Source organism: Salmo salar, chromosome 24, assembly GCF_965601325.2.
Source record: "Salmo salar chromosome 24, fSalSal1, whole genome shotgun sequence".
NCBI classification, from domain to species: domain Eukaryota; kingdom Metazoa; phylum Chordata; class Actinopteri; order Salmoniformes; family Salmonidae; genus Salmo; species Salmo salar.
In genome coordinates this window covers 30,856,362-30,870,632 of record NC_138314.1, presented here as the reverse complement: position 1 = coordinate 30,870,632, position 14,271 = coordinate 30,856,362, and the positions used below count along the sequence as shown (strand labels likewise).

Sequence of the window (14,271 nt, the reverse complement as noted above, 5' to 3'; positions counted from 1 at the left end):
TCGCTGCAACTCCCGTACGGACTCAGGAGAGGCGAAGGTCGAGAGCCGTGCGTCCTCCGAAACACAACCCAACCGGGAGAACCCATAATCTCTAGTGGCACAGCTAGCACATAGCAGTGCCTTAGACCACTGTGCCACTCGGGAGTAGGTGACAATCTTAAGTAAGTAAGAGTCTACACGTGTGTGTGTGTGTGTGTGTGTGTAAGCGGTCTCACCATCTCTGGACATTCCAAGTGCAAGACACTTCTGTAAGCGGCAGTGCTGGCAGCGGTTTCGGTTTGTCCTGTCGATCAGACAGTTCCTCTGGCGAGGGCAGGAGTATGCAGCGTTGTTCTGCTGACTTCGTCTGAAGAACCCCTACAGGACAACCACAAACACAGCAGTCAGTTAACGGTCAGTCTATGATTTGGAAAATAAGGAGAAGAAAAGAATAGTATAGAAAAGAGCTGATGGAGAGTAGAACACAGACGCTGGAATAAAAATGAAGATATGAAACAGAAATGACAGGAGAATGATGGGGATAGAGTCAGACAGAGGGAACAACAGAGCTGTGTGGAGAACTCACTTTGCAGCCCTCACACGTGATGACCCCATAGTGGATTCCTGATGACTTGTCTCCACAGATTTTGCACGGTATAACTTCGATTTGGGCTGTGAACAGAGAGATGGGAGGGGGAAAACACACACACACCTGGGTTACATAACCATTTCATTGTGTCACACACACCTGGGTTACATAACCATTTCATTGTGTCACACACACCTGGGTTACATAACCATTTCATTGTGTCACACACACCTGGGTTACATAACCATTTCATTGTGTCACATACACCTGGGTTACATAACCATTTCATTGTGTCACACACACCTGGGTTACATAACCATTTCATTGTGTCACACACACCTGGGTTACATAACCATTTCATTGTGTCACACACACCTGGGTTACATAACCATTTCATTGTGTCACACACACTTGCCTGTACTGTACCAGTATTAATGGCCACTCAACGTTCCCCCAACTGTCAGGGGGCTCATTAGGGTGGGTGCGTGGTTGTGTGTGTGTGTTTCTATCACACGACCCAGTGAGAGGGAACAGTGCTCCCAATCAGAAGGAACCTCTCCAGTCAACAGGACTCTGTGACATCCTGTTCATTTTAGCAGTGTTTTATGGTAATGACAGGTGACGGACATTTTGTCATGAGGATGAGCAGGGGTCCTTAGATCTGGTCCCTGGATTGTAGTGGGGTTACATCACCAAAGTATCTTCACTCACTCACTCACTCACTCACTCACTCACTCACTCACTCACTCACTCACTCACTCACTCACTCACTCACTCACTCACTCACTCACTCACTCACTCACTCACTCACTCACTCACTCACTCACTCACTCACTCACTCACTCACTCACTCACTCGTAGTGTACATGTAACGTACTATAGGACTGAACTGTGTACTGTAGGTCTGAAATCGGCAAACACAGAAACCTTTAGGAGCATCATGTCACCACAGTAACCAGTGTGGCCACGTAGTTCGAGACGGAGAAGGATAGTGACAGATAGAGAGATAGCTAGAGAGAAATTATAGATATATATAGAGAGAGATAGATGGCACATATCTGCTGAGAATGCACACTCACTATAAGGAGATTAGACGCACAATCTAATCCTACATTATTTCCTTCCCCACACGCTGTTTCCCTGCGCTGCACACTGGCTGGCTAATCCAAAGCAGTAGGACCCTAATAACCTCTCTGCACCTGCAACTGCACTATTCTCCCAGAAATCAGGTAAAATGGCTACAAACAGACTAGACAAAAAAAATCATCCTATGCTATCCTCTCTGGGAAAAAAAATCTCTCTTAAAAAAAAAATCATCCTTTGCTATCCTCTCTGGATTAAAACCAAATTATGATAATATTACGTATTGGATCGCTAAAAAATTCACATTTTACATTACCGTGTAGTTTACCAATTAAATGGTCTGACGGAGATGTGGACATGCTCGGTATACAAATCCCAAAAGAAAGAAATGATCTCACTCCAATACATTTTTATAGAAAGTTAGCAAAAATAGATAAGATCTTGCTACCATGGAAAGGAAAATACCTGTCTATTTGTGTAAAAATCCCCCTGATTAACTCTTTAGTCATATCACAGTTTAGCTATTTGCTTATGCCTACACCTAGTGACCTGCTTTTTAAATTATATTAACAAAAAATATTCAATTTTATTTGAAACGGCAAGCCAGATAAAATTAAAAGGGCCTATTTATATAACGAATATGAATTCGGAGGGCAGAAATTATTAAATATTAAAGCATTAGACCTCTCACTAAAGGCATCAGTCATACCAAAGTTATACTTAAATCCAAACTGGTTTTCTAGTAAATTGGTACGAATGTTTCATCCTATGTTCAAGAAGGGCCTTTTTCCCTTTATTCAGATTACACCTGCCCACTTTCAGTTGTTTGAAAAGGAAATAATCTCCAAAATATCGTTATTTTTTTAAACAAGCCTTAGAAAGTTGGTTGCAATTTCAGTTTAATCCACCTGAAAAGACAGAACAAATAATACAACAAATATTGTGGTTAAATTCAAATATACTAATTGATTAAAAAAAACTATTTTTCGAAGAAATGTTTAAAAAAGGTATAATTTTAGTGAATGATATTATAAATAGGACTGGTGGAGTGATGTCACACACGCAGCTAACACAGACATATGGAAATGTCTGCTCTACCCAAAATTACAACCAATTAATTGCAGCATTCCACAAAAATGGAAGAGGCAAGTAGAAGGGAAAAAAGGAAGGAACTTGTATGTCGGCCCTGTATTAAAGAACATAAATGGTTAAAGAAAAGTGTGATAAATAAAAACATATACCAATTTCATTTAAGGACCAAAAAACTGACAGCTGTGCCATATAAATTGCAAAGTAGTTGGGAAGAGATTTTCGATGTACCCATTCCATGGCACATGGTTTATGAATTGATACGCAAAACAACGGCGGATTCAAAACTTAGAATTTTTCAATTTAAATTACTATACAAAATTCTTGCAACTAATAGAAGGTTATATATATGGGGGATACAATCTTCCCAGCTCTGCAGATTCTGCTGTGCGGAGGCAGTCATTAGATCATTTATTTTGGTACTGTCCATATGTAGCTCGTTTTTGGTCACAGGTCCAGGAATGGCTGAAGAATTGCAACATTTGTCTAGAACTAACGCTGCAGATAGCAATACTGGGTGATTTGAAAAGCCATAGTCAATCAATCAATAATATAATAATTATTTTAGCAAAAAAAAACATTTTAAATTTACAATCTGTAGAAGCTATAAGAATAGAAAGGTTCAATTGTTTTGTGAAGCATCACAGCACAGTTGAAAAATATATGGCAAATAGAAATCTGAAATGGATGATGTTGAGAGATAGATGGGAGGGGTTGAATGGAGCTGAAGGGTGGGACTAATAACAAGATAAACAATGTAAAACATACGGGGTCTGTAAAATGTATATAGGTTCAGAACTTTTGTGATATAGCACAGTTACAAATAAAAATCAAACTGGATGGACATCAGAAATAGAGGAAGGACTAAAAACAAACAAAAAATAACTATTGTAAAATAGACTGTGTCTGTAAAATGTGTATAAGATGAATAAATTGAAGGTAAAAGCCGAAGTGTTTATTAGTTTACTCCAATTGGGGGATCGGTGGTAGGGTTTGCGGGGAATAATAATAAAGGTATATTCTTTAAAAAAGTATGTATATCTATATAGGTATGTGTATGTATATATGTGTATATGTATGCATGTGTGTATGGATATATATATTTACCCCCAAAATATATGGGGGATTGGAAATGATGCAGACAATTACATTGATGGAAGCAACAATCTTTCTGCACTATTAAGCTGATCCACCCCTAAAAAAAAAAAAATAATCATCCTATTTTCGGTTTATGAAATAGTAATATTCCACAAATCTACAATAATCAATTCTTCAGATTTTGCCAGAAACATAGAAAACAGAAATGACACATAACTTTGGTGACCCTGAGTATAGACCCACCAACAACAAAAAAAGGGACCGAAAACTGAGGTATGTTCATAAGGAACCAAACGGACTGAAAAAGGGAGGGACTACCTGGATTTGTCCAATAAGGAACATACGTTTTTGTTAAACATGTGCCCTATGAACACGACCAAGGATCCATTCACAAGCTGTAGAGCAATAACAGAAAAGCTGCAAAGTACACAGAGAAATGACTGTAAGGGTTAATCTTCTAACGTTCTAACCTAAGCTTCTGATATTAATGTAGTAATTTAGGGTAAAAGGCAATGTCCAAAAGTATGGCTTACCTACGACATCCGTTTTCATTTTCGGTGGAGACAAACACGCATAAACAGATGTACACACACCGTTCTGTGTTGCAGCTGCAATAGGATGACAGGTGTTTCAATGTGTGTGCTAATGAATGTGTCCATAGGTATGTATGTCTTGTGTGTCTGATTGGTTTACGGCTAGGACTTAATTGGTCTGATCAGCAGTGTTTATGAAGTGTGTGTGTATGTGGTTTGTATGTGATCTGTGTGTGCAGTGTCATAATGGGATTAGCGCAGAAAGATGATGACTACTCGGGAGTTGCGTCTGCTGTCTAAGCTGTATGGGGCTGTCTTGTACCTCTTTACCCAGGAAGGGACGTCCCACTCCCCCCTCAAAGCCTGAGTCAGAGAGAGTCTAACTGGGGGTCTTAATGACCATGACCTCTGTGACCCCTGAGCCCCAGACCATGTGCTGACTTAAGGTCAGTTTGATCCCGACCCAGGACACTACTAGACAGACAGACAGACAGACAGACAGACAGACAGACAGACAGACAGACAGACAGACAGACAGACAGACAGACAGACAGACAGACAGACAGACAGACAGACAGACAGACAGACAGACAGACAGACGGACGGACAGACAGACAGACAGACAGATGGACGGACGTACTGACTGACTCATAATCAGCAAGACAGACAGAAATGTTCAAATCAAATTTTATTTGTCACATGCGCCGAATACAACAGTGAAATGCTTACTTAAAAGCCCTTAACCAACAATGCAGTTATAAGAAATGCCCTAAAAAGTAAGAGATAAGAATAACAAATCATTAAAGAGCAGCAGTGAATAACAATAGCGGGGCTATATACAGGGGGTACCCATACAGAGTCTATGTGTCACTGTGCGGGGGGCACCGGTGTCGAGGTAATTGAGGTAATTATGTACACGTAGGTAGAGTTATTAAAGTGGCTATGCATAGATAATAACAGAGAGTAGCAGCAGCGTGGGGGTGGGGGGTTGGTCAATGGAAATAGTCTGGGTAACCATTTGATTAGCTGTTCAGGAGTCTTATGGCTTGGGGGTAGAAGCTGTTTAGAAGCCTCTTGGACCTAGACTTGGCGCTCCAGGACCACTTGCCGTGCGGGAGCAGAGAGAACAGTCTATGACTAGGGTGGCTGGAGTCTTTGACCATTTTTAAGGCCTTCCTCTGACACCACCTGGTATAGAGGTCCTGGATGGCAGGAAGCTTGGCAGCGGCGATGTACTGGGCCATACGCACTACCCTCTGTAGTGCCTTGCGGTCGGAGGCGGAGCAGTTGCCATACCAGGTGGTGATGCAACCCGTCAGGATGCTCTCAATGGTGCAGCTGTAGCACTTTTTGAGGATCTGAGGACCCATGCCAAATCTTTTCAGTCTCCTGAGGGGGAATAGGTTTTGTCGTGCCCTCTTCACGACTGTCTTGGTGTGCTTGGACCATGTTAGTTTGAGGGTGATGTGGACACCAAGGAACTTGAAGCTCTCAACCTGCTCCACTACAGCCCTGTCGATGAGAATGGGGGCGTGCTCGGTCCTCCTTTTCCTGTAGTCCACAATCATCTCCTTTGTCTTGATCACGTTGAGGGAGAGGTTGTTGTCCTTGCACCACACGGTCAGGTCTCTGACCTCCTCCCTATAGGCTGTCTCATCGTTGTCGGTGATCAGGCCTACCACTGTTGTGTCATCAGCAAACTTAATGATGGTGTTGGAGTCGTGCCTGGCTGTGCAGTCATGAGTGAACAGGGAGTACAGGAGGGGACTGAGCACGCACCCCTGAGGGGCCCCCGTTTTGAGGATCAGCGTGGCGGATGTGTTGTTACCTACCCTTACCACCTGAGGGTGGCACGTCAGGAAGTCCAGGATCCAGTTGCAGATGGATGTGTTTAGTCCCAGGGTCCTTAGCTTAGTGATGAGCGTTGAGGGCACTATGGTGTTGAACACTGAGCTGTAGTCAATGAATAGCATTCTCACATAGGTGTTCCTTTTGTCCAGGTGTGAAAGGGCAGTGTGGAGTGCAATAGAGATGGCATCATCTGTGGATCTTTTGGTGTGGTATGCAAATTGGAGTGAGTCTAGGATTTCTGGGATAATGGTGTTGATGTGAGCCATGACTAGCCTTTCAAAGCATTTCATGGCTACAGATGTGAGTGCTACGGGTCGGTAGTCATTTAGGCAGGTTATCTTAGTTTTTCTTGGGCACAGGGACTATGGTGGTCTGCTTGAAACATGTTGGTATTACAGACTCAGACAGGGACAGGTTGAAAATGTCAGTGAAGACACTTATCAGTTGGTCAGCGCATGTTCGCAGTACACGTCCTGGTAATCCGTCTGGCCCAGCGGCCTTGTGAATGTTGACCTGTTTAAAGGTCTTACTCACATCGGTTGCGGAGAGCGTGATCACACAGTCGTCCGGAACAGCTGATGCTCTCATGCATGTTTCAGTGTTACTTGCTTCGAAGCTAGAATATAAGTTATTTAGCTCGTCTGGTAGGCGCATGTCACTGGGCAGCTCTCGGCTGTGCTTCCCTTTGTAGTCTGTAATAGTTTGCGAGCCCTGCCACATCCGAAGAGCGTCGTAGCCGGTGTAGTACGATTCAATCTTAGACCTGTATTGACACTTTGCCTGTTTGACAGTTCGTCGGAGGGCATAGCGGAATTTCTTATAAGCTTCCGGGTTAGAGTCCCATTCCTTGAAAGCGGCAGCTCTACCCTTTAGCTCAGTGCGAATGTTGCCTGTAATCCATGGCTTCTGGTTGGGGTATGTACGTACAGTCACTGTGGGGACGACGTCCTCAATGCACTTATTGATAAAGCCAGTGACTGATGTGATGTACTCCTCAATGCCATCGGAAGAATCCCGGAACATTTTTCACTCTGTGCTAGCAAAACAGTCCTGTAGTTTAGCATCTGCTTTATCTGACCACTTTTTTATAGACAGAGTCACTGGTGCTTCCTGCTTGAATTTTTACTTGTAAGCAGGAATCAGAAGGATAGAGATATGGTCGGATTGGCCAAATAGAGGGCGAGGGAGAGCTTTGTACGTGTCTCTGTGTGTGGAGTAAAGGTGGTCTAGAATTTTTTCCCTCTGGTTGCACATTTAACATGCTGATACAAATGAGGTAAAACTGATTTAAGTTTCCCTGCATCAAAGTCTCCAGCCTCTAGGAGCGCCACCTCTGGATGAACGTTTTCCTGTTTGCTTATGGCGGAATACAGCTACAGTGAGGGAAAAAAGTATTTGATCCCCTGCTGATTTTGTACGTTTGCCCACTGACAAAGAAATGATCAGTCTATAATTTTAATGGTAGGTTTATTTGAACAGTGAGAGACAGAATAACAACGACAAAATCCAGAAAAACGCATGTCAAAAATGATATAAATTGATTTGCATTTTAATGAGGGAAATAAGTATTTGACCCCTCTGCAAAACATGACTTAGTACTTGTGGCAAAACCCTAGTTGGCAATCACATAGGTCAGATGTTTCTTGTAGTTGGCAGCCAGGTTTGCACACATCTCAGGAGGGATTTTGTCCCACTTCTCTTTGCAGATCTTCTCCAAGTCATTAAGGTTTCGAGGCTGACATTTGGCAACTCGAACCTTCAGCTCCCTCCACAGATTTTCTATGGGATTAAGGTCTGGAGACTGGCTAGGCCACTCCAGGACGTTAATGTGCTTCTTTTCGAGCCACTCCTTTGTTGCCTTGGCCGTGTGTTTTGGGTCATTGTCATGCTGGAATACCCATCCACGACCCATTTTCAATGCCCTGGCTGAGGGAAGGAGGTTCTCACCCAAGATTTGACGGTACATGGCCCCGTCCATCGTCCCTTTGATGCGATGAAGTTGTCCTGTTCCCTTTGCAGAAAAATCCCCCCAAAACATAATGTTTCAAACTCCATGTTTGACGGTAGGGATGATGTTCTTGGGGTCATAGGCAGCATTCCTCCTTCTCCAAACACGGCGAGTTGAGTTGATGCCAAAGAGCTCCATTTTGGTCTCATCTGACCACAACACTTTCACCCAGTTGTCCTCTGAATCATTCAGATGTTCATTGGCAAACTTCCGACGGGCATGTATATGTGTTTTCTTGAGCAGGGGGACCTTGCGGGGACTGCAGGATTTCAGTCCTTCACGGCGTAGTGTGTTACCAATTGTTTTCTTGGTGACTATGGTCCCAGCTGCCTTGAGATCATTGACAAGATCCTCCCGTGTAGTTCTGGGCTGATTCCTCACCGTTCTCATGATCATTGCAACTCCACAAGGTGAGATCTTGCATGGAGCCCCAGGCCGAGGGAGATTGACAGTTCTTTTGTGTTTCTTTCATTTGCGAATAATCGCACCAACTGTTGTCACCTTCTCACCAAGCTGCTTGGCAATGGTCTTGTAGCCCATTCCAGCCTTGTGTAGGTCTACAATCTTGTCCCTGACATCCTTGGAGAGCTCTTTGGTCTTGGCCATGGTGGCGAGTTTGGAATCTGATTGATTGATTGCTTCTGTGGACAGGTGTCTTTTATACAGGTAACAAGCTGAGATTAGGAGCACTCCCTTTAAGAGTGTGCTCCTAATCTCAGCTCGTTACCTGTATAAAAGACACCTGGGAGCCAGAAATCTTTCTGATTGAGAGGGGGTCAAATACTTATTTCCCTCATTAAAATGCAAATCAATTTATAACATTTTTGACATGCGTTTTTCTGGATTTTTTGGTTGTTATTCTCTCTCACTGTTCAAATAAACCTACCATTAAAATTATAGACTGATAATTTCTTTGTCAGTGGGCAAACGTACAAAATCAGCAGGGGATCAAATACTTTTTTTCCTCACTGTAATTGAGTGCGGTTTTAGTGCCAGCCACGGTCTGTGGTGGTATGTAAACAGCTTCGAAAAATACAGATGAAAACTCTCTAGGTAGATAGTGTGGTCTACAGCTTATCATGAGATACTCTACCTCAGGCGAGCAAAACCCTGAGACTTCCTTAGATATCGTGCACCAGCTATTATGTACAAATATGCATAGGCCCCCGACCCGTGTCTTACCGGAGGCTGCTGTTCTGTCCTGCCGATAGAGTGTATAACCCGCCAGCTGTATGTTCTTAATGTCGTCGTTCGGCCATGACTCGGTGAAACATAAGATATTACAGTTTTTAATGTCCCGTTGGTAGGATACACGTGCTTTCAGTTCGTCCCATTTGTTTTCCAGCGATTGAACGTTAGCTAGCAGAACGGAAGGGGTTAATACTAGAAAAATAAAATAAAGACGGATAAGGGGTACGAGAAGTTCGTCTTCGAGAACTGAAAACCCTTAGCAGTCAGAACAGACAGGACAGATTGTACTTACTGACCCTCTTCAAACCCCCATTCATATCCTCTTCTACCTATTATTTTCTCTAATGGATCTACGTACCCATTGTGAATGAGAATTATCAATTTAGAGCACTAGCTTGACAAAGTTAGCTGCTAAATTGCCCATACCCCACCACATAGAAAACCACCACAAGCATCTCTTTCAGGCTCAACATTAATGAACAGATAGCACATTAATGAACGAAAGCACAACCAACAATTATTGAGCATGATCTCTCTGTGTGTGTGCGTGCGTGTGTTAAGTTTCAAGTTTCAACGTATATGTTTGATAGCTGCTGTGTGTGGACTGGGACTGTGAGTGTTATGAAGTTAGTACTCTCTGGATTGGTTCTAGAGGTGACCCAGTTCCTGCCCAGCACCAAACTGGGTCAGAAGCAGCACAGCACAGCGCAGCGGGATGGACTGGGCTGGACTGGGGAGGAAAACACACACAGACACATACACACACTGAGTGCTACAGTGAAGATGTCAATGGAAGCGGTTTCTAACGGTATATTTATAGTGAAAACAGGTCAGTTGTGCTGCAGGACATGAAGGTAATAAACAGAGACCGAATATAACCAGTAAACAAACACAGAACAAAACTCTGTGTGCATGTGTGTGTGTGTGTGTGTGTGTGTGTGTGTGTGTGTGTGTGTGTGTGTGTGTGTGTGTGTGTGTGTGTGTGTGTGTGTGTGTGTGTGTGTGTGTGTGTGTGTGTGTGTGTGTGTGTGTGTGTGTGTGTGTGTGTGTGTGTGTGTGGACGTCTGTGTTTTTATGTGTGTGTGTTTGAGAGTGTCTGTGTGTGTTTCAGAATGTGTGTGCATGTGTTAGAGAGAGTGTGTTTCAAATTGTGTGTGTGTGATTCGTGTGTGTGGGTGTGATTAGAGTGTGTTTCAGAATGTTTGTGTGGGTGTGTTTCAAAGTGTGTGTGCATAGCCACCGGGCCTGTCAGGTGGAATAAGGAGCCAGTCATGACAGTTTGGCTGTTGCTAAGGCGACCACTCACTCGCTCCTGTCGTCTGGCTGTCAGAGCAATGATTCGCTGAGCAGTCACACACATGCCTACAGGAAGTGATATCACCAAACTTCGGAGATTGTCTTGCTTACTATCACATTCTAAGTAGGATCCTTCTTACTGCCTCCTCTCACTTGGCGTTGGTGCCAACACTATGGTCATACTTTACACCAAGTGGCTCTAGAACTGTCTATTTACATAGTAGTAACACAGACAGGTACATTGTGAATACAGTTCAGTAACGACTGTATATGGAACACCTGTGCTTCAGGAGATTATTCATGATTCTGCAAAGTTTAGAACAGATAGATAGCATATAGATAGCAGATAGAGAGCTGCAGATAGAAGTGTGGTTTATAGAACTACATTAATGATTCCTAGGCCCTCTAACTGGCTGGCTGTGTGGGTATGGCTGCCCTCTGACTGGCTGGCTGTGTGGGTGTGGCTGCCCTCTGACTTGCTGGCTGTGTGGGTGAGAGCTAGGCCCTGACTGGAAGTCCTGATTTATCCTGAAGTTATGTAAGAGCCGTAGTGCAGCGCTGGCGATTCCATGGCCAAGATGAGCTCAGCCCCACAATCTCCTCAGAGAGAGATACAGAGAGAGACAGACACACATCCAGCCAGACGTGTTACAGTCATCTAACAGAAAGAGTTTTGTGAGGTGGACTGTGGGTGTCTGGTTGGTACAGTGAGTGATGTGTAGTGAACTGGCACGTGGAGTGTGTTAATTGATTTTTAATGAAGTGAGGAACACCACTCAGTCTCATGGGCTCCCCACTCTCTAAATAGAGCCTTAATTAGCTTCATTTGAGGAGATGGGAGCATCTGCACATGAGCACTGGCTTACCATAAGTCAATTTGTAGTGAACAAACACATGCACGCACACACACACACAAAGGGATATGGGCACAAAGCAGCAAGACAACATCAATACTAAGCGCAATGTTCAACCAGCAGTCGTCCTTACCCTGAGCACCTCTCAAACTGTGTGGTGATGTTTGTTACCACTAGGTGTTGCTGTATTTCAACTGCCGTAAGGGCTATTTGTTATGTAAGTGTGAACAGAAGGGGCAGACTGGACATGCATGTTTCATCCATTAGCTAAAGGGGGCTAGTTACAAAAACACACCCAGGGCTATACTGTGTTCAGCATGCTGTTGCCATGGAATAGCAGCAGCAGGGGTTATGTTGTTACTTGTGTTGCTGCTCACACACACACACACACACACATGCACACCACACACACACAGCCTGACCCCCACACCTGTGTTTTCACTAGGGTCACCAATGCCTACATTGACTCACTTGGACGGCTCTGGCATTGTGGCAGCAGCCGGGTATTATGGGTAATTACTCAGACCCGATTGTATGGTTGGCACTGTCTCCATGGGGTCCGTCCAGACTGGGTAATAACGCAGGGCAGGCAGGGGCCCATCCCCCCTCCCTTCTCCTCTCCCCTCCCCTGATGCCTGCCTGTGTGTTGTGGGGCAAACATGTCTTTGTCCAGTAGCCATGTTGAACAGTAGCAATGATGCATCATGGATGTTAATTATTGCTCCCCTCCCTCATATGTTAGAGGGAACAGGCTCATCCAGTTTTCCGCGAGGCTGCAGTGCACTCTGGGTAATTGCTCATGGGGCGGCAGGTCTGGGATCAGCTGCATTGGGCTTATGGAATCCAGCTCTGTGTTCTGATTGGACACGTCAGAGAGGGACCAGAAGGGGGCCACTGGCTGACGTCCAACGCATCGATACACACTCACATGCGCACGCAGACACATACACAAAAGTGCACATATGTATGCACACATACAAATCACATCGTGATACGCAGAAATGTACTGTACTCTCACACAGCGGTAGGTAATACATAGGATTTAGAAATGCTATGGCAACACTATAAAGTGAGTGATTCCCAAACTGAGGGGTCGGCGGGGTCCCCCCCCAAGAAATATAAATTAAATATATATACCGTACCAGTCAAATGTTTGGACACACCTTCTCATTCCAGGGGTTTTCTTTATTTGGACTATTTTCTACATTGTAGAATAATAGTGAAGACTTAAAAACCATCAAGCGCTATGATGAAACTGGCTCTCATGAGGACCGCCACAGGAAAGAAAGACCAAGAGTTACCTCTGCTGCAGAGGATAAGTTCATTAGAGTTACCAGCCTCAGAAATTGCAGGACAAATAAATGCTTCACAGAGCTCAAGTAACAGACACATTTCAACATCAACTATTCAGAGGAGACTGCGTGAAACAGCCTTCATGGTTGAATTGCTGCAAAGAAACCACTACTAAAGGACACCAATGCTTGGGCCAAGAAACACGTGCAATGGACATTAGACCGGTGGAATTCTGTCCATTGGTCTGATGAGTCCAAATTGGAGATTTTTGGTTCCAACCGCCATGTCTTTGAGAGACACAGAGTAGGTGAACGGATGATCACCGCATGTGTGTTCCCACCGTGAAGCATGGAGGAGGAGGTGTGATGGTGTGGGGGTGCTTTGCTGGTGATACTCTCGGTGATTTATTTAGAATTCAAGGCACACTTAACCAGCATGGCTACCACAGCATTCTTCAGCGATACACCATCCCATCTGGTTTGTGCTTAGTGGGACTATCATTTGTTTTTTAACAGGACAATGACCCAACACACCTCCAGGCTGTGTAAAGGCTGTTTGACCAAGAAGGAGAGTGATGGAGTGCTGCATCAGATGACCTGGCCTCCACAATCACCCGACCTCAACCCATTTGAGATAGTTTGGGATGAATTGGGCCGCGGAGTGAAGGAAAACAGCCAACAAGTGCTCAGCATATGTGGGAAGTCCTTCAAGACTGTTGGAAAAGCATTCCAGGTAAAGCTGGTTGAGAGAATGCCAAGAGTGTGCAAAGCTGTCATCAAGGCAAAGGGTGGCTACTTTAAATAATCTAAAATATAACATATATTTTGATTTGTTTAACAGTTTTTGGTTACTACATGATTTCATGTGTTACTTCATAGTTTTGATGTCTTCACTATTATTTTACAATGTAGAAAATAGTAAAAATCACGAAAAACCCTGGAATGAGTAGGTGTGTCCAAACGTTTCACTGGTACTGTATTTAAAAATTATTATATATATATATATATATATATATATATATATATATATATATATATATATTTTAAAGGAACTTAGTCCGGCTTTAAACTTGCTCTTGAAAGTTGTAATAGCAGAATGCACAAGGTGCGATTTCGAAATTGGGTAGTGCATCGTCAGTTTTCCTTTGTCATGTCAGTCATTGCACACCTATTTGTAACTTTTCAGAAATGTCCAGATTAACTCAGCTAATGTTTTTATATTCTGTATAGTTTTTTTAGGCCATAGATATTATTGTAATTTTTTTGGCACTCAAATATCACGAATACACATTAGACATGCCAAAATGAACAGTTTGTGTCATGAACGGTGCTTGTGCCCATAGAAATAGACATGGTGCAGGGGAGGGGTGGGGGCAGGGGATGTTCCCCAATGCTAGAAGGCCCCGAG

General features: G+C 43.7%; 1 protein-coding gene across 1 annotated transcript in view; it reads right to left on the bottom strand.

The window, feature by feature from the left end:
- The window catches only part of LOC106585703 (nuclear receptor ROR-beta), a 42,246-nt gene that overhangs the window by 15,150 nt on the left and 12,825 nt on the right, over positions 1-14,271 (bottom strand). The window contains exons 2-3 of the mRNA XM_014172220.3: positions 566-651; positions 216-357 (exon numbers count right to left, since the gene is read on the bottom strand). Coding sequence (XP_014027695.1) covers positions 216-357; positions 566-651 — 228 coding nt within the window. The remainder of the gene's footprint in view (positions 1-215; positions 358-565; positions 652-14,271) is intronic.